General features: G+C 36.7%; 1 protein-coding gene across 2 annotated transcripts in view; it reads right to left on the bottom strand.

Annotated features, from left to right (window-relative positions):
- Positions 1 to 22,439, bottom strand: part of exoc4 (exocyst complex component 4) — a 447,737-nt gene that overhangs the window by 21,056 nt on the left and 404,242 nt on the right. For both annotated transcript variants that reach the window (XM_028814392.2, XM_028814398.2), the window contains exon 14: positions 20,300 to 20,478. In XM_028814392.2, the coding sequence (XP_028670225.1) occupies positions 20,300 to 20,478 (179 nt within the window). The remainder of the gene's footprint in view (positions 1 to 20,299; positions 20,479 to 22,439) is intronic.

The raw sequence follows: 22,439 nt of genomic DNA, 5'->3' as shown, positions 1-22,439 counted from the left end.
CTTCCTGGTAAAGGCTCTCCCTGAACATCTTGGCCGGCTGGTCTGGAGACGGGAATGTAAGAGCATGGGTGCCCTGATAACAGCCCTTGAGCACCACCGTGCTGCCTTTGGTTTAACTGAGACAAGATATTTAGCCTACTTAGTGGGCAGAAGCACTGTAAGACTGCAAAGTTCCAAAGTTGAAGCCACAACAAATTGGCCACATCTGAGGAATAAACAGCAAGTCCATGTCTTCTTGAGACCTGGGGGTTACTATCACTGGTTTGTGCCTCATTCCTCCAATAGGGCTACCTGTCTAACGGACTTGACAAAGAAATGGACTCCTAATTCCGTGGCGTGAGATGAAAAGACAGAAGCCACATTTAGTGACTTGAAAAAGGACCTTGTTTCAGCACCAATATTAATAACTCCTGACTTTTCTCTCTCTTTTGTTTTGTAGACCGATGCCTCAAACACAGGTTTGGGTGCCGTGTTGAGCCAAAGCATCAATGGTGTTGAACACGAGGCATGTGGCGGTGGAAAGAGAGGACCTTGTGATTAAGTGGGCTATTAACCAGCTGAAGTACTACCTTCTGAAATGCAAGTTCAACCTGGTGACTGACCATACCCTTTTACACTGGATGGCCTTGCACAAGTATTTGAATCCCCATGTAACCACAAGGTTTCTAAACCTGCTGCCTTTCTGGTTCAAAGTCCTGTATTGTTGAGGTACTCTCCACACCAATGCTGATGCGTTGTTTCGCGTCCATGACCTCACGGCTCAAGTTGCCCGGACCAACGGATCTGGGCTTAGGGAATGAGGGGGGTATTGTCACAAACGTGTGCTTGGGGAATATCATAAGAGCTTCGGTGATTGTAATTCTCTGCCAGGACATGCCAGCCAATTTACCATACCCAGTTCTACCTCAAACCTTCAAATGAAACACATTCTTTGTCCCTTTTCTTGTATGGCATCACTACAGGACAAATTTAGCACTTGTCAGCCATTCTTGAGTCTACTGATTTATAAAACCATAAAAATTATAATTACAAATATTCCTTTTAAGAAAATTGATGCCTATGGTATGGCAGGTCTCAAAGTAAAAATGCAGTAAAATCAAACTAAAATCAGTGGCCTGTATTAATTATATAAAAACGTAGGTAAATTTACAAACCTATCAATAAATAACATAGCAAATGAAAATATTATATGACCAAAGTACAGTAAAGTACAATATATCATAGTTTCAGTTAAAAATAATAATTCTAATTAAAAAAGGTGAAAAAAACAATTAATTAATTTTCTTTACATTGATTCTTTTTTAAGGTGTTTAATAGACAGCACAAATTGTTGCACTAAATTGTTTACATTTTGTTGACTACTAGTTTACAATACTGCAAGAAACTCACAAAGACTTCAATATCTCATTGGAAAAGAACCATACTTAGTTTAAAGATTGGCTACATTTAGACTCCAATTTTTATTTGAGAAATGTAGCCCAAGGTGAAATTCAACGTACGCAGGATAAGAACAAGCATCCCAGCCAGGGAGGAGAAGGATTTATTACCTGGACGGGAGGCCCAAGAGGAATGACCGGAGGATTGGCTGGCTGGATGAAAAGATAACTTTGTGCCCAGCCGGTATAAAATAAAGGATGGACCAGCGGAAGCCGGAAATTAGGAGCAGTTCCATTCCCCATACATCAGGTGGCATTGGTCCTCACATGGGAATCTAATCGGGACACCTGCAGGGGTGCTTGGGATATGGAGTCTGGAAGTGTAGCCCTGTGGGGTCCCTATGTTCAAACAGATGATGCTGTCAGGGGAGGAATTCTCTACTTTTGTTATGGCCTGGAAGAGCTTCCCGGAAGATGTGACGTGGCCCTGGAAGCATTCTTGGGTCCGGCGTAAAAGGAAGCCTACTGCCACACGTGGATGAGTCAGACTCTGGAGGCAGCAGGCAACTCTCAGCAGAGGACAGAAGGAGGAAGTATAGCTTTATTGTTCATTTATTGTATAATGGTGCCACACTGCTGAAAAAATGCTTAGAGGAATAAATATTTTTTATTTTATTCATATGTCATGGGTTGTGTTACTGTATCTGTGGCTTGGGTTTCTCAGGTGCCCCTGTGTGGTCACAGGTGCTATTTACAAGCAAAAGATAATCATTTTTTTTATCTAAAAGCACATCAAATATTTCAAAATATGTTTGAACAAAACAAGTCCATGGGTAATAAAGTGCTGGAAATCAAGTGACATATCACAGTTCACACCAGCTTTCCATAAAGATTTGCATTAGCTGTTTATGTTTGTTTGATTCTACTCTCAAGTGCCAATACAAATTGCAAGAAAAGCTTCATTTTCCAGGAATAAGTGAAGAACCTGGTACATCACAATATATAGTAAAGCAAATAAACAATAAAATTCTCTCATACTTGCAGTTTAAACCGGAAGGTATTTATTGTTTGGCTTTAGTTAATGAGCTGGAACGAACCCCACAGTGTTTTCTGGTTCTGTCTCTAGCACTGTCTCACTGCTTAGCCATGAATAAATTGCTGAAATTACCAGTGCTCCCACTGTTCAAATGTGTGAATATCTGCATTACATCTGTAAAGTTCATATTGGAGTTTACTCTGGGGTGTTACAAAGAAGAGCTTTTGGCCCGTCTGGATGCCTGTATTCCATTACATTGTATTCCACTGCAACATGGCTGAATACCTATTGGCTGCTGAACAAAGATTTGTTTTCCTCTGCCCTTTTACACCTTTTTTTTTCTTTACTCGGGACTGTACATATTTGAAAATGCATAGAATCAAATTCGGGCTGTCGTTTAAAATTGTTAACAAGTTTTCCTTTTCCTTAGTGGTATTTCTATTATTACTCCCATTGCACTCAGAATGATGCAGTAATGTTTACTCTTATGTAATAGTTTTGGCGATAGTGTCGTTGCTCTAACAAACATTTCCCCTCAATTATTTTTTACTGTTTTGATCTTTCAGCTTGTTTACTTACTCTATAACCTGTGTTACTTTTCTTTCAATCCACTCTGGAGTCTACTCAATTAATCTTAGTACATCTGCAGATACCTATGACATAATGCTGCACATAAAATAAGCCTGATCAATTTGCTGGTTCTGCTACCAATTACACTCTATATTTTTTCACCTTGTAAGCAAACAGTACAAACATAAAGACCTGTTCTCTTATTAACATATTAACTTATCTCGGGAGACTTCATATGTAGTTTGGCAATTTACACTGTTTGTTTAGTTGCAACTGCACTTAGGATGGTAGCACAGTGGCACAGTGATAGCGGCTGCTGCCTCGCAGTAAGGAGACCTGGGTTCACTTCCCAGGTCCTCCCCATGTGGAGTTTGCATGTTCTCCCCGTATCTGCGTGGGTTTCCTCCGGATGCTCCGGTTTCCTCCCACAGTCCAAAGGCATGCAGGTTAGGTGTATTGGGGATCCTAAATTGTCCCTAGTGTGTGGGTGGGTGTGTGCCCTGTGGTGGGCTGGCACCCTGCCCGAGGTTTGTTTCCTGCCTTGTGCCCTGTGCTAGCTGGGATTAGCTCCAGCAGACCCCCATGACCCTGTGTTTGGATATAGCGGGTTGGACAATGACTGACTGCACTTAGGATGATGATGTCCCAGTTACAAAGCATTTGTTGTTGTGTCTGACATGTGGAATAGACAACTGCTGTAATATACTGTATATTGCTCACATACATACACACATATCTTATTACCTTTGTTTTTTGAAGTACAGGTACTCTACTTAAACTAATAAAATACATAAAAGGACAAAAATCCTATATGGTATCCAAAATCAATATTGTTGTTTTTTTTCCTGTGAAAAATGAGAAAACGTTTAAGGAACTGTTTTAGTATTTTTAAAGTACTAGGGTGTTGTACCGTGTTAGCCATTATGAATGTAGTGAGAAATCAAGTAAAATATTGTAATATTTTTAGTTAGCCAATAAAAGGTGTCATTTTGCTTGACTTCTCAATACTTTTAAATTAAATATATATGTGAGTTTAATGTTATTTTTGTAAGTGACACCTGCTCATATAGTTTTATATTACTATTTTACATTTGCAAAGCTGTGTAACACTCTTCAGAAAAGAATATTATACAAGAATTCACTGAACTGAATTACAGAAAAGCAAAAACATTCATGAAAATTAATAAACAAGATAAAAAGAAATATATTTTTATACTACTTTTGGTATGGTATAAGGTAAATGTGACAAAGATGTCCTACCTATTTAAAGTATTATAACAAAAGAAAATTAAAAAATGAATGCTGTAGGACCCAGTAATATAGCTGAATGTGCAGTTCTTTGAAAATCCATGTCTTTGAACCTATCTCAGCCAAATTTTGCACATATTCCCCATTTGTACTTGTGAAGAGCAAATGCTATATTTCATTTTGAAATTCGTCTGCCCTTGTGACTTATTAGGTAAGTTCACCAAGCGGCATTTTTGGGACTTTGACATTTTGGTTTGGGTCCAATTTTTTTTCCTCTGGAGGAATTTACTTAATGACTGTACTCAAACGTTATTCCATGCCAGACTGAGCTCAGTACCCCACTTCCATTCATATTAAAAAGTAACAAAAAAACTGATGTTTTTTGGATTTTCAAAGTGTCTTTCATCAGTCACTTTAGGAAGATATAATATTTGCTAAAAAGATCAAATCATTCCCTTGCATTTTTTAATAAGCTGTATTAAAAACGGTTAACTGATAAATTATGTTGTTTATACCCCACATACACCATTTCTTTCCACTGCATTTGGCATTTTGACACATATAAATTTTGCACCATACTTATTTATGAATAAAAAAAGAAAAAAAAGGAAAACAGAACTTCATAGTGAGTACTACTATGCAAAAGTTTTAGGCCAACAATGAAAATGATCTTTTGAGCTTGTTAACTGCACAGAAAGTGTTTATTTGCTCTTGAAAACAGTACATAATATTAGAATAAAAACAATTTAAAAATACTCTACAATAAATAGTACTAAGAATACTTTGAGATTTAATAAGTCAGTACTTTTTGTTGCCTCTCTCAGAATGCAAAACTTTGGAACCCTGCTGTATATTTTTTTTAAAGTAGTCCTTTAAAAATTGTTCCATGCTACTTGCAGGATTTGCCTGAAATGTTCTTCATCTTCATCTAGCTGGTATTTGTTCTTTTCCTGTTCCATGTGAGCCCAAACAGCTTTATCTATGTTGATGTTGAGGTTCTGAGGTGGCAAATCTAATACTGTTAAGTGTTACATCTTCCACCTCCAATTAGGTCTTAATTGTGTTTGCCACTGTTGTCAAGCTGAAAGATTAAATTTTTGTCAGTCACTTTTCCGAAGATACAGCAAGATGAATCAAAACCAGTTTTTTTTTCTCTCAGCAGTTATCATTCTCTCACTGTTTGACTAGATCCCCTACATGGTTTGCTGAAATGCATCTCCAGACCATTACAGTGCTGCCACTGTGCTTCTCAAAAAAACAGATCCATAAAACTTGATGCCTGCCACAGGTTGTCACAGATGCTATATAATCTTACAGTGTTTCAAGCACTACAATCTCTTTACCTTGTTGCCTTTAAGAATGGTTTCTTAGATTCAGCATAATCAACAAAACCATCTGAAAGTGCATAATGTGGTGCCTAATGACTTGGTCATATGTTATGCAAGCATTTCCCTGGATTTCCTTCTGTTCAATAAGGAACTGCCTTTTAACCCAGCCACGGGGGATGCACAAACCAGTGTGTTTCTTCGAGTCGGCCCCAAGCCCGAATAAATGGGGAGGGTTACGTCAGGAAGGGCATTTGGTGTAAAATTTTGCCAAATCAATATGTGGACAACAATACAAATTTCCATACTGGATCGGTCAAGCCCCGGGTTAACAATGACCGCCACCAGTACTGTTAGCCAACAGTTGGCCAAAGATGGGTGTAACAGAACAAGATGCAGAGGACAGAAAGATAGGGAAAAAGATGAGCCACTGTGGCAACCCTAACGGGAGCAGCCAAAAGAGGAAGAAGAAGGAACTGCCTTTTAGTATTGCTGATCAGATGCATAAATTTGCTTTGGTCTTCTGCTGAATTTTCCACCTTTAGCTTGCTCAGGCTTGAACACCACATATTGAGAATCCATTTTGGTCTACTATTGCTTGCAGACTGTAGACATTTTGACAGGGAACTATGATTTTCATGTCCATTACCTGTGTTAGGAAACCTTTTTTTTTTTGAGGCCCCCTAATATTTGTGGTTACCATCTAGTATACCAAGTTGCTTATTAAACTGGGCCACTAGTGCGCCTGGTTTGGCTACTTCATCACTTTGATTGAGGTGTGCTGTTGGGGAGACATGGAATGGCTGGAGCACCTCGTGGAGTTTGAGCCCAGCTTGTGTTGCTTGAGCCATCTCACAGTAAGTTTTTGGAACACACAAGAAATCCTTATTTTTTGACTGTGTCAGTATTTTTGACTATATTCTAATGTTTCATTTATTGGTATTTTACTTAATTATTTTTTTTTTCAATTGTAGATTACATGATCACAGTATGAACATTATGATCTAACAAGAAATTGCATACATCTGAGCTAATTTTACGTAATTAATTTTAATTTTTCAATTTTTAAATAAGTGCGCATGGCAGCTTTAAAGCTTTTTTTTCTAACGATATAACTGGGTACATCACTATATTTTTTTAATCTTTTATATAATTTGATAAGCCATGTTTTGTCTCATACTTACCAATATGACTTTCAATATTGAATGTGTTTTTAATGAATAATACCTATGAGTAATGAAGCAACAGAGTCAGTTTTTAATATTCAGTAAGGCAATAAAACTGTCAAGCACTGATTTGTCTGTTAAATTTCTACAAGACTTACAAAAAAATGAGTCAACATCTTCCAAACTTTACAGTAAACAGTTTCGTACAACCATCATGTCTACACAGACACAAATATCATCAAATCTCATTAGAGCTGAGTCTTCTGATAAGCAGACAGGGCAGTGACTCCCATCAGCTCAGTAAACAGTAATAATGAAGAGCGCGCAGGCTGTCACTGGTGATGAAGAGATATCTAAACACTCTATTAGTTTTTCATTTTCAGAATTAATGTTCTTTATGGCTGTGTACACTCACTGGTTAATGAACTGTCTCATTAAGTAAATGGCCAGAAGCTCTGCTACAAGAGGAGTGCATAATTTCAGTAGCACTGACAGGTAATTTAACTTTGTAAAATTCAGGTTAAGAAAAGAAAACAATACAAATTTATTTAATCTGTAATGCATTTTAATGCATTACAATAAAAAAGGAGAAATGGGAGGTGCGTGCCTTATAACAATAATAAAACATTTAAACAAGAAGGAATTAAATAAAAAGCAATATATTTTTGCATACTGGTAGACTAATCTACAGCACAGAGACAGGAGAGTGATGAGACTCACAAGACTTTTAGATAATGTATATTATTTTACAATATTCTATTCTTAACTAAAAAAAATGTCGTAAAATAAGTCTTGTGAAACAGATTTTTTTGGTTTTTTATTAGGGTTGAAACATCAAATTAGTTTTACACAAGGGTGACTTGTTGCACTTAACCTAAGATTATTGCATTTGCGCACTGAAAAGAGACAGTAGAGAGCAAAGTAATTCTATTTTGTTTAGTTAGGGGATGACCACTTAATAAAATAATAATAACTGTACATTTCAATTTTTGATAGTGTTAGACAAAATATTTTCCAGACTTGTAAGAAATAATACTAATTAGTGAAATTCTGCAAGCAGGCCTTTTATCTTCCAAGCTTAAAATGATGTGGTTAAATTAAGCAATCATCAGATATTTAAAAACTTAAAAGTTGACAATAATACACTTAAGTTAAACCGCCTCAACAACATCAAAAGAGAACAGAACGTACTTTGACTATAAATTTTATTAATTTCATTGTGTATATAACAAATTATTATTTTTCTAAATGTGTTATTTTTATATTTACATTTATTACTAAGTGTAACAGCATGGTGGTTCATTGGTTGCCGCTCTTTCCTAAAACGCACAGCATCCAAGGGTGTGAATCCCTCGCCATTTCACTGTCTGTGTGGAGTTTAAACATATTCCTCCTGTCTGTTTGGGTTTCCTCTCAAATTCCAAAGATGTGCGTTGGGTTAACTAGCACCTAAAAATGGTTCATACCTCGTGTACAAGTGCTGCTGGGTTAGGCTTCAGTCCCCAGCACCCATGATATTGAACTGGATTTGACAATGATGTTTAATAACAGTAGTAATTTATGGCGTATTGCGCAAACTTTTACTAGTCTTCTTTAAAAGGTTTGTAGTACACTTTATTAAATATTACTTAGAAATGCAATGTTATGCAACAACTCACTGAGTTGTAAACATGTTTTAGTGTTGAGGGAAAATTTCAATAACAGCAATAGGATAAACAAATAACATACTGTACAGCTGCAGACTTATTTTTAATTTGATACAAAATTCCATTCTAAATTGCTTCTAAAATCATAAATGATGTATTTTTAGATTGTTCTGTTTTGAATACAACTGTAACATCTTTGAAAGAATGCCTTATGCCAAATTCTACTTCCCATTAGAAAGTCAAAAGCTTTAATACCCTTACTATTTAGTACACTATATTGTGCTGTTATTAAACTCACTACATGAAATTTCCATTTTAGAATGCTGAGCAGACTGTTGTGCTTGCATTGACATTCATTCTTTCTAAACATAAATTTTAATTTTTTTTCTAGTCTTGTTTAATCATAGGCTTGTGTCTTTTTCATTTAAAGAGGGTTATGACAACACAAATAAGTGGAAGGGAAATAAATAAGAATTAATTGGCTTTTGGCAAAGTCACATTAAGCTAAGATTTGAGAAATTAGCATAATCAATCTTATAAGTAACGTATGTCATGCAAGTGTACTGAATTTCCAATAGGAAAAATGTTTTTTTATTTAAATTTCCAATGCAAAGCAGCTGTTCAGCATGTATACACTGAGGTTCAGATAAATAAGTTCTTCCCATCACATCTCCCTTTGGATATACCGTATTATAGCATCCGACAAACCTACTTTGACAGTTTTCTGCTGGATGCCTTCTTCTCTTGATCAGCAAGTGTTGCTCAACATTAACACACCCACTTGGACTCTTTTGTTATATAGGAATCTCATTTGGCCATTTTGGTCTGAGAGTGGATATACAGTATATTTTAAGCTTGACTAAATCCTTAAGTAAACCACCAAAGCATTACCATCATTTTATTATATTTGCAAGTAAACATCTCTCTATTATAAAAAAAATCTTGGAAGGAGACGAGACGTGATTGTCTCAGAGACACTTTCACGTCCCGCAAGACGAGTCTTTGTGCCAAGCGATATAACCACACCTGGGGCTGGAAGCCCCGCGAAACAAGAGCTTAGGCAAAGAGATTTGGAAAATTCCTGTGTGGTTATGTCAGACACATTTCTTTTAGAGAGAAAGAAACGATATTCACTCACGGGCAGTTGTACGTTGTGTTGTCACGATGTAATTCCAAACACGGAATCAAAATTCAATGCAATATTGATGAAAAGGTAAAAGGGAAAAGAGATCGAATATATGGACACATGTGATATGACAGAAGTGCGCCGCACGATATGCAGATCACGTGGCATGGCAGAGGCAGCAAGCCAAGCAGCTGATCAAGCAAAGAGGAGGTAAAAAAAACTGTGTGTTTCCCATTGTATCACCATTTAAGAGGGGGTGTCGGAGGAGCGATTGTGTCTCCTTGAGGTGCATTCAGTCCCCCTCTTCACAACGCAGAGGTGGCATAGATGCAAAGTGGTTGGTGCATAGCGCAGATGGGGTGGGGGGTCAGGGGGGTTTGGTGGGCAAGCAAAGCGAGCAGGGGGCCCAAGTAAAGACAAAGAAGCAGAAGTGCTCCTCAACTTCTCCAAATGTCCCTTTACTTCCTAACCCTGAATGGTATGGCGAGTGCTGGTGATGCACATTGCAGATTTAAGTTTAGCAGCTCTATTTTATTTTGTGTCAAATCAAAATCAATAAAGAATGTTTAAGAAAAAAAATAACCTTTAAATGCTACATTTAGCAGATTGGCAATTCTTGATAACATGGGAACCTAAGGACTTCAGATTGGACAGTTTAATATATGTAAGGAGTTAACAAATTATACCATAGAGCAGCTCAGTATGTATGCAACTGTGGACTGTGAGCAGGAGAAGGTGAGGCTTGTGTTTGAGCTGAGAGAATCACCTGACCTATCCATCCAAAGTAGCAAAATCAAAGTTTACACAGGACACAAGTGGAATGTGACACACGCAGTAGACCAGGCCATTGACCGACTGAAACACCAGGCTATGGCTGGAATGCTGTAACTAGGTATGGCTGGTCTTGGATGGGGAACATCACATAAATTGCGGTCTAAAGCCTCAAAGAAGTAGAGGAAGACCTGGTGATATCTGAGGTTGTGAAGATGGAGGGTGAGGCCTACATAATAAGAGCTGTAAGTCAGCAGCAACAACAAAGGAGGCTGTGATCAACAGGACGGTCATGTGGATGGACATGTGGAGGATGCCCAAGCAAGGCTAAGCTTCTTGATCAGTGACACTTATGACACCCTTCCAAGTCCTCAGCACCTGCACCTCTGGTATGGCTCGGAGAAGATCTGCCAACTCCGTAACTTGTGGAACCCGAGTTTGCAACATATGCTCTCTGGCTGTATGGCAGCATTATTGTGGTATAGGTGATGTCACGACCAGGTCCTGGAGGTCGGAAGCAAACAGGGCAAGCTTGGTAACTTCACAGAGGCTGGGTAAGTTTGTCAGGCAAGGGTGCCAGGCCCAGAACAGCAGCACAAGGATGTCGCCTCTCCTGTCACCTGGAGGAAAGTGGACCATGAGGACTGACTTTGACCATCAGTTGCAATTCCCACAAGAAATTATCCTAACATCTTTATAACCAGACATCATGGACGATCATCATGGCTGAACTGACTGTTCCGTGGGTAGAAGGGATGGAGGCTGTCTTTGATAGAAAGAGTGAAAAGTATGGAGAGCCTTCATCTTTCCAGTAGAGATAGGTTGAAGAGGCTTCGCTGGAACATCCTTCCAGAAGTTCCTGAAGTCCCTTGGGATGACAGGCTTAAAGCTGAGGAAGACCCTCAAAGATCTAGTGGAGGAGGCAGAAAATGAGAGCTTCTAGCTCTGCCTCAGAAGAAAGGATAAAGCATGGGGAAAACAAGGATCCTAAGAGCTGGCTGCAGGGGTGGCAAGGAGATGTCCTTATCACTGCTCCACAACCTCGAGATGTTCTGGGATTAAAGAAGTGAAACATCAGTGAAAGGTGGCTCCAGGCTGATGACCCGGCAGCCAGCAAGGTGGCACTGTCGAAGGTGTGTCAGGCAGAAATGCCCAGCAGGTGGTTCCACCTGTAATCTCTTTTGCATACTGCAACAAGCATTCATGGATGGAAAAGAAAGAAAAGAAATGGAAAAACAGAACCAAGCTGCAATATGTCACAAACCCCTGAGATCCTTTAAAAGTCCTTCTCTCTGTTCATCAAAGAATGGATGCAGAAAAGCCAGAACAAAGACAATACCAAACTAGAGCAAGGTTTTTTTTCTAGACAAAAGAACAGTTTGATTATTCCAAAAAAAAGAGAGTTCTTAATGGTAAGCTAGGATGAAGTATATGTAAGTCAGTGAATTTAGAAAGGAGTGAGTGTACTGTCTCCTGTAGTGACATGGGTGGAGCTAGTAAGAAAACTTCAGTAAGAAAGCAGACAAGTGTAGAGCTCTGAGCTCTGAGAAAGTATAGGTGGAGCTGAGCTGAACAGCACGGCAGATGAAAACACAAGAAAAGATATGAGGTACAGTGTGGAAGATATTGTTCCTATCTCCTAAGGCCAGCATTAGGAAACAGAAAGGCCTGTCCCAAGTCTGACAGTGGGAGTTAGTCAAGATCTGTCACAAAAAACTAAATATTAACTGCTGTTGGTGTCTGTTTCAGTCCCTTCTCCACCCCGTGTCAGGTTGTTACATAAAAATTCACAAAGAATTAATAGCATGCAAAAAAAAACTTTTAACAATTCTCCATTAAACATAAAAAATGTATTTGATATGAATCTGATTACGCTCTGTATGTGTTTTACGCACTTTAGATGACACCTGCATGATTAGTTCAGTTTTATTTCTATATTTTATTTAGTTACAAAAAAAGGGGGGGGGGGGAGGAGGAGGTTAAATTAGGGTTATGCCTAGAACCTGCTGAGTCCCACGGCTTCTTTTGTTCCACTTCAAATACTGCATTTATTGATATCTCAATTAAAATAAGTTTATAATATTTTGAAATTGATTTTAATGCAGGTATCTCAAATGCATTTCAGGATATATAAGATACTGTATCTTTGTCACTTTGAGATATCTGAAGTGTTTTTTATTTTAACATATCTGAGGCAACCTTGCAAAGATGTTTAAAACGACAGGATGAATCTGAATATCTTCTTGAGATAAAAAACAGACAGAAAGTTCTAGTCAAAGAATAGGAAACTATACAGAATGTGATTTTTGACATATCTCAAAATGAATTTCGGATATCTTAAAATGATCACTAGGCCATCTTGAGTCTAAAAACTGGAAGTTATTTGGAAATATCAGAAAGCGTTTTACAGATATCTTTAAATATATCTGAGATTTCTCAAAAAGTATTGCACATATCCTAAAATATAAATTCACTTATCTTGAAATTTCAGATATTTGTAAACCTTAACCTTATAAGTACTATAAATACATTTTTAATCAAGAAACTAACCTCATAATTTTCTTCAAAGCTCAGAACACCATTAAAGAAAACACATAGCATAAAACGAAGAAAAAATTAAAACAAATCCACATTATCACACACATTGACCAGGAGAAAATAAACCTCTGAAGCATATTGATCCCTAGCTTTAAAAATGTTTCTGCGTTTGCCATCTATGTTCATTTGGATCTGAAACAAGAAGTATGCACTATAAACCAGAAATATCAGAATCTCTTTTGGTACACAGAAGGTAATCTTTGACCACTTACAAAAATACTAGATAGATAGATAGATAGATAGATAGATAGATAGATAGATAGATAGATAGATAGATAGATAGATAGATAGATAGATAGATAGATAGATAGATAGATAGATAGATAGATAGATAGATAGATAGATAGATAGATAGATACTTTATTAATCCCAATGGGAAATTCACATAGGGCAGAATACCTCTGTCAGGTTCAGGGTCAAATTTCTTTCATCATTCCATGTTTTGCATTCAAGAAAACCAATCAAGTCCGCCAAAGAGAATTTGTAAAAATACCAACAGAACAATGCTGGCTTGCACTATAATAGTGTCATCACTATGACAACAAAGATAGAAATCAATCAGTTACTAAAAAATCATCACAGACACTGCAGGCACTACTTGTCTTATTTTTTCCACAAGTGAGCAGTTGCCAAGCAAGTTGCACCATTCTGCATGAGTCACAACTACAAAATGATAAAACTTGTTTAATAACAATGAAACAGTATTTCTGATTTTTTTGAATGCTCAGCTTAGCAAGGAAAAATATATAGTAGGATATATACATCTTGTGATGGTGCATTGTGTAAAAGTGTGTCAGCACAAAATCAGTCATCTAGTCATTTTTGCCTACATGCAGCACAGGAAGCAGCATATGTGGCACTTCAGATTTTCCAGCAAATACTCCTTTTGATTCAGTCTACAATACAGATGCAATAACTGAAACATAATAATGGGAGAAAGGTAGCTAGCTGAAAATTGCAGCACCAGTGCTATGTACTGCAATCAACGTGCTGCAGACTTCCTTCCTCCCTCAAGCCGACAATCCCCTTTATTTCAGTAGCCGCTGTAGCGTTTAAGGTGGCTAGCTGAATGTCTAACAACAAATCGGACTGTCGACCTCAGAGCACCTGCCAGCCCCCCTGAATCTATAAACAGCAGAATAAGCAACATAAACTGACTTTACCAACTAATAATCTAGCATTTTGCTTAATAAATTCCACTAGCAGATAATTAAGTAAATAAACAAACATGCTCTGTGCAGCAATTAAAAAAGGAAAGTTAGAATAAAGAGGCATAATTTAGTAAACAATACATAAGACACTGATATAAAAAAGCCTAAATATTACAGAAGCTTGTTGTTAATAGCAACATGCTATATAGCCTTAAAAGTATATTAAAGTTAGCACCTCTGAAGAAACCCAGATTAACTATAATAAAACAATACAGTTAAGCACTCCTGGCACTATGCTGAGCAAGGGACCAACATTAGGTCTGCATTTCACAAAAACTTTACGTTTTGGCGACAAAAGCTCTACTTTAGCCTCATGTTATCACAGTGCTTTCACTTTTAATTTTTATTATAGATACTTTATTAAATTCCATCCAGATGCTCTTATATTAAGCAGTGTGATTTCTTCTTGTTACTGTATCATACAGGCCAATACCATGCAATGGTCTTAGAACTACAGACTGATGATTTTTTACTGTGCTAACAAGTCACTGAACAGCAAAGTCTTTTTTATTTTTTAAAGTAACTGTTGCCCTCAAAAATTCCTTGCTCAGTTGCCGAGTGGGAAAAATAGAGTCTTATCCAAGCAGTCTGTGAATGAAATGACACAGAGTCTACTTCTCTGTTGTTGAGCTAAGATTTCTCACTACGTCTTTTGATTTCTTTTTTCTCACTCCTTCTAATTTATGCTTTTTGCTATTATGATTTTTAATTTTTGCTCCTTGTTGTTCATTTTTACATTTTTGTCACATTAGATTTTGAAACTGTGCATACTGTTTCTTTTTAAGTATATTTTAGTGATGCCACAGCACTGCCATTTTGTTGTTAATTTTTACTCTTGGTTGTCACCATTTTCTGTTTCTCCTGCATGACAATGGCCATTATGTTGTTAGAAATGGTGTCTGATGCTTAGCAATGTGACCAGCGACATTGTAAAGTGTGATGTCATCAAGTGATGTCTATTTAAGATGGTGGAAAGGTAAGAATGACATCCTAGCTTTGGGGTAAAATTCAAAATTTATTCTGGTTCAAGTAAAATTTTAGCTTGAGTTGCATGGTATAGCAGTGCTGGAAAAATACTGTTTTATAATGGCATGGTACCAGCATTTCTGACACTAGAAATAAACATCTGCTTTCCTCTCAATAATCCCTCCCAACTGTCCCCTTTTCATCTACACTCACTGGTGCAGATGTTGAAAAATGTCCATTCTATAGACTTCACAAAACAAAAATATAGGGTTCAAAGCAATTGAGATTTCACGGGGGAAGGACCCCACACGTTATTGCTTCCATATAATCAACCCCACCCTGTATTGCTTCGGGGATTGCAAATTTCATGTTATCAAGAGGGAAGCGGTGGATAATGTGATGCAATGGTGACTATAGATGCTGGAGTATCCGTTACTATCCGTCAAAATATTTGTATCGATCAACAATTAATTATGGGCAGGACTAACTCTTTTCTAGCTTAGTTTAACTTTTAGACATGTTTTTGACTTTCTTCTTTGGCTTTAGCACTTCAGTATATTAGTCTTACTGGTTTTTGACTAAAACTGCTTGTATTTCTTTTCATCTTCTAATTTTGTTTTTTACTCCAATTCCACCTTACCTATTTTAAGGTGTTTCATAAATTGACTTTCTATAATTTAATCATTAACTTAAAAAGAACAGTGTTTGGTCTTCATTGATGTCTTACACTTGTATTCACTTTCAAAGACAGTTTTTTTTAAAATTCTGAAATGAAATCAAGACATAAATTGAAGACTTTTTTGTTTTATACAAATCACGTGAACTTTTTCCCTTTATTTACATTATTACATGTAACCGACAAAACCAATAAACAGAATTTCAGTGTTTATTATGAGTTCACATCATGAAAAGAAAAACAGTTATGGTTAAATTTACATTCGGTTTTAAAACTGAACAGCACTGACCAACTGAATCATAAAGTGAAAAATGGTTTTAAACCATTTATGCAGCTCATGTCGGCACTAAATTAGTTGTTTTTTTATACTTTTGTAGTGAAGTGTATAAATGGATGTGAGGTTGCCACTTTACCAGGTTCCCCGTGATAAATATTTTCTTTTACAAATGAATGAAATGATTAACTTACAAACACTTAACCAAAAAGGTGAAACACTATCACAGTGCCGCTAGCAGAATGTGTATTCTGAAACACTGTTTTGTGATTCATAAAGATTGCTTATATTTACTGATTACGCTCTGTTGTTTTAGCAGAGTACTAGTGAAGAGTACACACTATTTCTTTTCACAAACTGTCCACTTAATGCATCTAAACCAAGCTGAATTGCATAATGATGCTTAATTAACCTAACCGGCACTGAATTAGTTGGTGAGTTAATGATTTTATAGAAAAACTCGCAGAACTTGGGCTCACCAGAACATGTATGATATCATACATAAATGGAATACTGAATACATGTAACATTTGATAAATGTATTTTATGACAGTAGCAACTCTGTGGAAAATTAAAAATGGATACATTTAAATGTCAAAGATGATTCTTTTTTAAATTCATATTGATATTTTTTTGGTTACCTATTTTGGTGACAGCTATAGCACTAACATTCTATTCCTTACCATTGGTCACCATAGCATGTGTACCCACAGTGTCCAACAGACATAAGTTAAGTCATTCAGTCTTTAGGTGAGTCAGAGTAACAATTCCAGCTGTCTCAGTTTGTTGATCTCTATTTAAAGTTGTGTTACTGTACATACATGAACATGTTGTACAGTAGCTAAGTAATCTTCTGTGGAAAAATTATGATTTGATTTTGCTTGTCAGTCAAACATTTGAATTATTATCATATGTTTATCATATTGCTAGAAAAACAGATGCAGGCCAGCAAATAAAAACCACAATTACTTGCAACCTCATATTTTAGTAGTGTGCAGCAAACAAACACAACAAACTAAAGACACTTTCGTACCTTTTGTGTATTTATTATTTGTTTTTGCACTAGTTAGAATATTTTATCATTTTGTGTGCCACTATATTTTTGGGTTTACTTATTGGTGCTGCTGTTGTGTGTGCATTTTCCATGATTGCAGCCGTGCTGTCTGTGATCGTGTGTCCGGCACTGCCTTCCCAATGTGTGATGCTGGTGTGCATGCATTTTCTATTTAGAGACAGTGGGTTGCATTGTCAGACATACACTTATTGAATCATTGGCTCTTTCATATAAAGTTCATTAGTGTTAGTTAGGGATAAGATTTCCAAGTCAGTTAGAATTGCTTTTTTTGGACCTACTTTTTTGTTTCACCACAATTTCTATTTTAAACTTTGGTCCTAATGTGTTACATTTTATTCTGCCCTGTTTGACATTCTCCTATGACTTCACAAACTATTTTTCTTGCTCTTTTATTTGGTTTGATTTTTATCTCCCAATTATCTCCTTTCCTGGTCTTGCTGATATCATACCAACTACACAGTACAGTATGGAACTGGTCAACATCATTAGCCAATCAGATACATCTTAATAGCATCACTTACTGTACATGTATGCATGTAAATTACCTGAACAGCTCCACCAAGGGTAGCTGATTTCTTTGCATGTACAAAACTTTTGTAAAATCTTGCATGTCAAGTGAGAAGATTAATACATTCCCGCCCAATGCTACAAAAACTATCACTATAATCATCCATTATCTGTTTTGAAGAACAGACTATGTTGTTTGGAAGCCGTTTCAGGTATCCTGCTCTAAGCTGAATTACATCACAAGGACAAAATTAGTGCTTTAAAAGCTGCCAATGAAGAAATGCAATTTGTGCTATAATGTACTGAGAGACCACTGCAAATGGAGAAACAGCCTGTAGGAGGCTGCTTGCACTTCAAGAGGTAAACAGTGCAAACATAAAGATTAACACAAGAGAGCTGTATCACATATGCACCATCCATCCCACCAAGAAACAGCTGGTCATCTTGGAACCAAAGTAACAACCTTCAAACTGATCTTACTGGCCATCTATCTATCTATCTATCTATCTTTAGACCCATACTGTATATCTGTCATCAATTAGAGACAACTGATGATAAAAATGCATGTGTAAAATTAGGACATCTAACTATAGTTAAAATAAGACAGAAACTGACATTCAGTAAAATATTAACACAATTCCATGACCAGAGACTGAGAAAAGCCTACTCAGATACACAGATACCATGTACTCTGAATAGGAAGTGACCAGGCCAGGTTTCTAATTTTATGGAGTTGTGAAGCAACAACACTGGTACTGTCAGGGAATAGCAGCATAGAAACAAGAGTGCATCAGATAGGCTGATTTGTGTTTTAGAATACATTTTTGTTTATCTGGAGAGTTTATGCTGGAGAGTGGTGACGTGTTGCATGTTGAAATATTAGTAATCCTTCTGCTACCACTACTAAGTATCATATAACAGCATACACTAGTGTGAAATCACTCTGCGTAAACCAAATGTAAAGCAAATTCAATCAAGTTACTTGTCTTACATCTGTTTGTGAGGCTCAGCTGGACTCCAATATTAAATACAAATTTAACATACATTCTGCCCTGCCAGCATATTAGGAAGTTTAATTCTACTTTACCACTTTTTTGGTTTCTATGGATTTCTTGCCTATTCGAAACACAGAAACACTTTTTGCCTCAAATGACAGGCACCACACCCTGTCAAGTCTTTTTGTGTTCTGTACAATTAATTACTTTACCTAGACTTCATTTATTGATCACAGCAGAAGCAATGCTATGCTTTGGGCATCTAAATTGAATTCAAACCTGGAAGGCAGTTGGATAAAATCGTTTGTCACATTAAAAAAGAAACTGAGGCTTAATACTATGCTAAAAACTCTCTGAAAACCCATTAAAGCAGTTGAGTACTTGAAAAGCTGAAGTGTTCCCAGTAATCATTACAACTTCATATGTATGACACAGACTAATATAACTGCACAAATGATTTACAATGATTTTTCTTCTGTATGTGTAAAAACACCTGCCTGAGGGTTGAATCTAAATAGTTTTGCAGTGCTATAAAGATCGACTGTGAGAATAAGCACTCTTAATCTCTGAATATTACACTGGAAGAAATATGTATTAGGCTGAAAGACAAGAAAAGGAAAATGACTTGTTCATACCTGACTGGATCTGTAATAAAAAATCCAATTTAGAAAAAGTAAAGATAAGGGGCAAGCTGCAAAAGTCCCATCAGCTTAGCAAACACTAAATAATGAAGAATACTCTGGCTGTCCTATGTGATAAAACACTCTATTAATGGAGCTGTTTTTAAATTAATGATAATTATGCCACGTTCACAGCAGAAAGTTATTGCATTTTTATCTGTTTTAAGAGGAATCTCATGGATGTACCTAAAATAAAAAATATAAAATTTAAAAGTGATTGTATACAGAAAAGGGAAACTTTCAAAGAATCTCAGCTAAAGTTTTAATGATACTGGCTCGATGGGTCAAAGATCAGCTCAAACCAGCTGCAACTGCGCTTTCTGATTATAACCAAGAGGTTGTTCTCAATTTCAGGAGGGGGAAAAAAAGAAATCATGTCAGGTCTTTGACATGAAATTCTTTTTAAAGTGTTTCAGTGAAGCAGAATCGGTCAAGCCCTGTTTGAAATTGGCCTTGTTTTTGTTCATTGCTTAGAAGGCCTCTAAAAATCAAATTAAAAAGGAAAATGATCAAAAGCTGCCAAGAAGACTTTAGAGAAGAGCCTATTAAGTCAGCTGCCCTGAGCAACGCAATGGTGGACATAGTTATCCATCTTCATTTCTTAAACCTGGTGGAAAAAATGCACGTGCTTGCTAAGGTAATCGTACATCTAAAAGGCAGCAGATGGCACTGTGGCACGTGGAAAAACGTAATAAAAACAGTCACCTGACATACCAGTTCATATTAATTAGAGCTCTTACTTTTTTTCTCTTCTCTTGCCTTTTGCAAGAAAAATATTTACATCAAATTTCATGGCACCCATATTTTCAACTCCCAGTCTACGACTGCACCACACAAAACTGGAAAAGTAATGTGATTATTGTACATAAACACATGCTTTCTCTGCATGCGCTAAAACACTGCTTCTGAATTTTACATATAAACTCAAAATGCCACCTTAATCACCTATTCTAACACTCGCTTTCATTTTAGTTAATGGGGACAAGCAGTACATGAAAGCAGATGAACTGATCAGAAAGATATCCATCACAATTCTTGCCGTCTTACACTCACACTGAGTTGCTGTCAGGTTTGAAAAAAATCCTTTCAGCCTTCCTGCTAGCCACTCCAAGCTCTCATGTAAGTTGGCAAGGGCCTTCAGGTCACTGACATCACGCAGGATTTCATTCTGAGGAATCAGCTTGTCTCCTAGGTTACCAGTCAGTACCTCTGATTCTTTAGCAAAAGCAGTCCTGCAATGACAAAAAAGTAAGTGCCTTTTAACGATAAATACTTTTAGGCAAAATTCCCATTTATTAACAAGTGCACCACAGTACTGTTTGATTTTACAACTTAGGGTAGAAGATAAAATAAGAAAGTCAAACGCTGCAGTGCTCCTTTTTGTAGGAGTATGAGCAGATTTGACCAGCATAAAATGAATATACTGTACCAATAACTTCTGCACTAAAACAAACTGCTATTTGAATGGCTTATGGTAGACATATTAATTTAATTCAAAAAACTTTTGCTACTAATATTTTGATCTTAACTAAAAATCTGATAATGCTTGCATTCTAGTAAACACAAACAATAATACAGTACCATGAAATCATTACTTTAATATTAATACAATAAAAAACAGTCTGCACTGTATATATTCTGTCATATTGAGCAATGGACATTGCGTTTAGTAGTGTTAAGACTGAAACAAGGGCAGTTTCTTTTTAAAATACACACTTAATCACTGTTTAATTTGAAGAAAATTAACACTCCATATCAAATTATTACAAGCACAAAATGAAATTAGAAAGAAATGGAATTAAAATATTGCAGGTAGTAGGCTAATTCTTTAAGTGAGTGCAGAGGACAGAAGGTGTAAATGAAGGGCATATGTGATAAATCAAGATATACTGCCTCTGAATGAAGGCATTCTGGCACAGCATCACATTTCAATAAAGGTTGAAAAGCCGCCAAATGTCCACATCAATAGCAGCTAGAATTTAAATGAGGCCTCCCACTTGCCCTTGACAGAGGTTTCACATTTATTTAGCAGTGCTCTCCTTGTTACCATCGGGAAAATTAGCTCCAATTATCCAGTAAGCAAACTATGAATATGAATCAGCTTTTAACGGAGAGCATCACTGGAGCTGGACAGGACGGCATGCCTGTCACAGAGGGTCCTCTGGAGAGTCCGAGCCCGAATGTGGTCTGGCATTCAAGGAGTACTGAGCAGAGGAAACATGCATTTTTTAATTTACTATCATTACTAGAAAGTCTTGCTGCCACAGGCTTATTTAATGCAGCTTTGTGCATTCATGATTTGGTATAACATTAAAAAAGGATAAAAACAAAAACGAACTACAAACCTTGAAGTAATTAGTTACTTATAACGTGACTTGAACTCACCATCACAAAATAACCCGGGTAGTGTCTCGGCTGCCAGGATTAGCCTTTCTAAGAACACACTTTATGACTAAATACACTTGAATGTGAACAACGAGCGAAGGTTAAAATACAATTTTATGCCATCCTGTGTGTGTGCCTGTCAGGCTGCAAATGTAAAGATTGAAGAGCCCTGCAAATTTCATTATAAAATCTGTTTTCATCAATGAATTGTTAATTTTATCTTAGCATTTTGAAGCTCTGCAAAAACAGAAAATAATGAAAGAATGAACATGGAAATATTTTCATTAAAAAGTATGGACTTATTGATATACATCTAAGCTCAAGTATATTATGAAGAGTACACATTGTATGAGGTACATGTCTCTCATAATCTAGTGATATTTCTATAATAGAAACAGCAGACAGTGAACATTCCACCTTGAACAAAATGCAGCATCAGATATATACAAAACAAAACATTGCTAACTATAAACATACAAGGCATCTTCAATTTCAACTCTGTTAAGACTCTTGGCTCTTTCTGACAGTGAAGGAAAAAAAAAGGCACAATTTACTAATTTCAACCATATTCAGAGTCAAGTATGTGAGGAAAACATCTCAAGGACTTCTGCCAGGTTTACTGATGACTAGCGTGTCTCTGTGGAAAAGTGCATGAGAGTGCACTGTGATGGAGTGGCAACTCATTCAGGTCTGGTTTCTGACATGTGCCTCATGTTTCTGGAATAGGCTTTAGATATTTGTGACCCAAAACCTGCACAGAAAATGTATGTATAGATGGGTCATGGAAAACTTTATATTGTCTTTTGGT

This window comes from Erpetoichthys calabaricus, chromosome 1 (genome assembly GCF_900747795.2).
Source record: "Erpetoichthys calabaricus chromosome 1, fErpCal1.3, whole genome shotgun sequence".
NCBI classification, from domain to species: domain Eukaryota; kingdom Metazoa; phylum Chordata; class Cladistia; order Polypteriformes; family Polypteridae; genus Erpetoichthys; species Erpetoichthys calabaricus.
The sequence above is the reverse complement of the archived record's forward strand: the minus strand, read 5'-3'. Positions and strand labels throughout refer to the sequence as shown.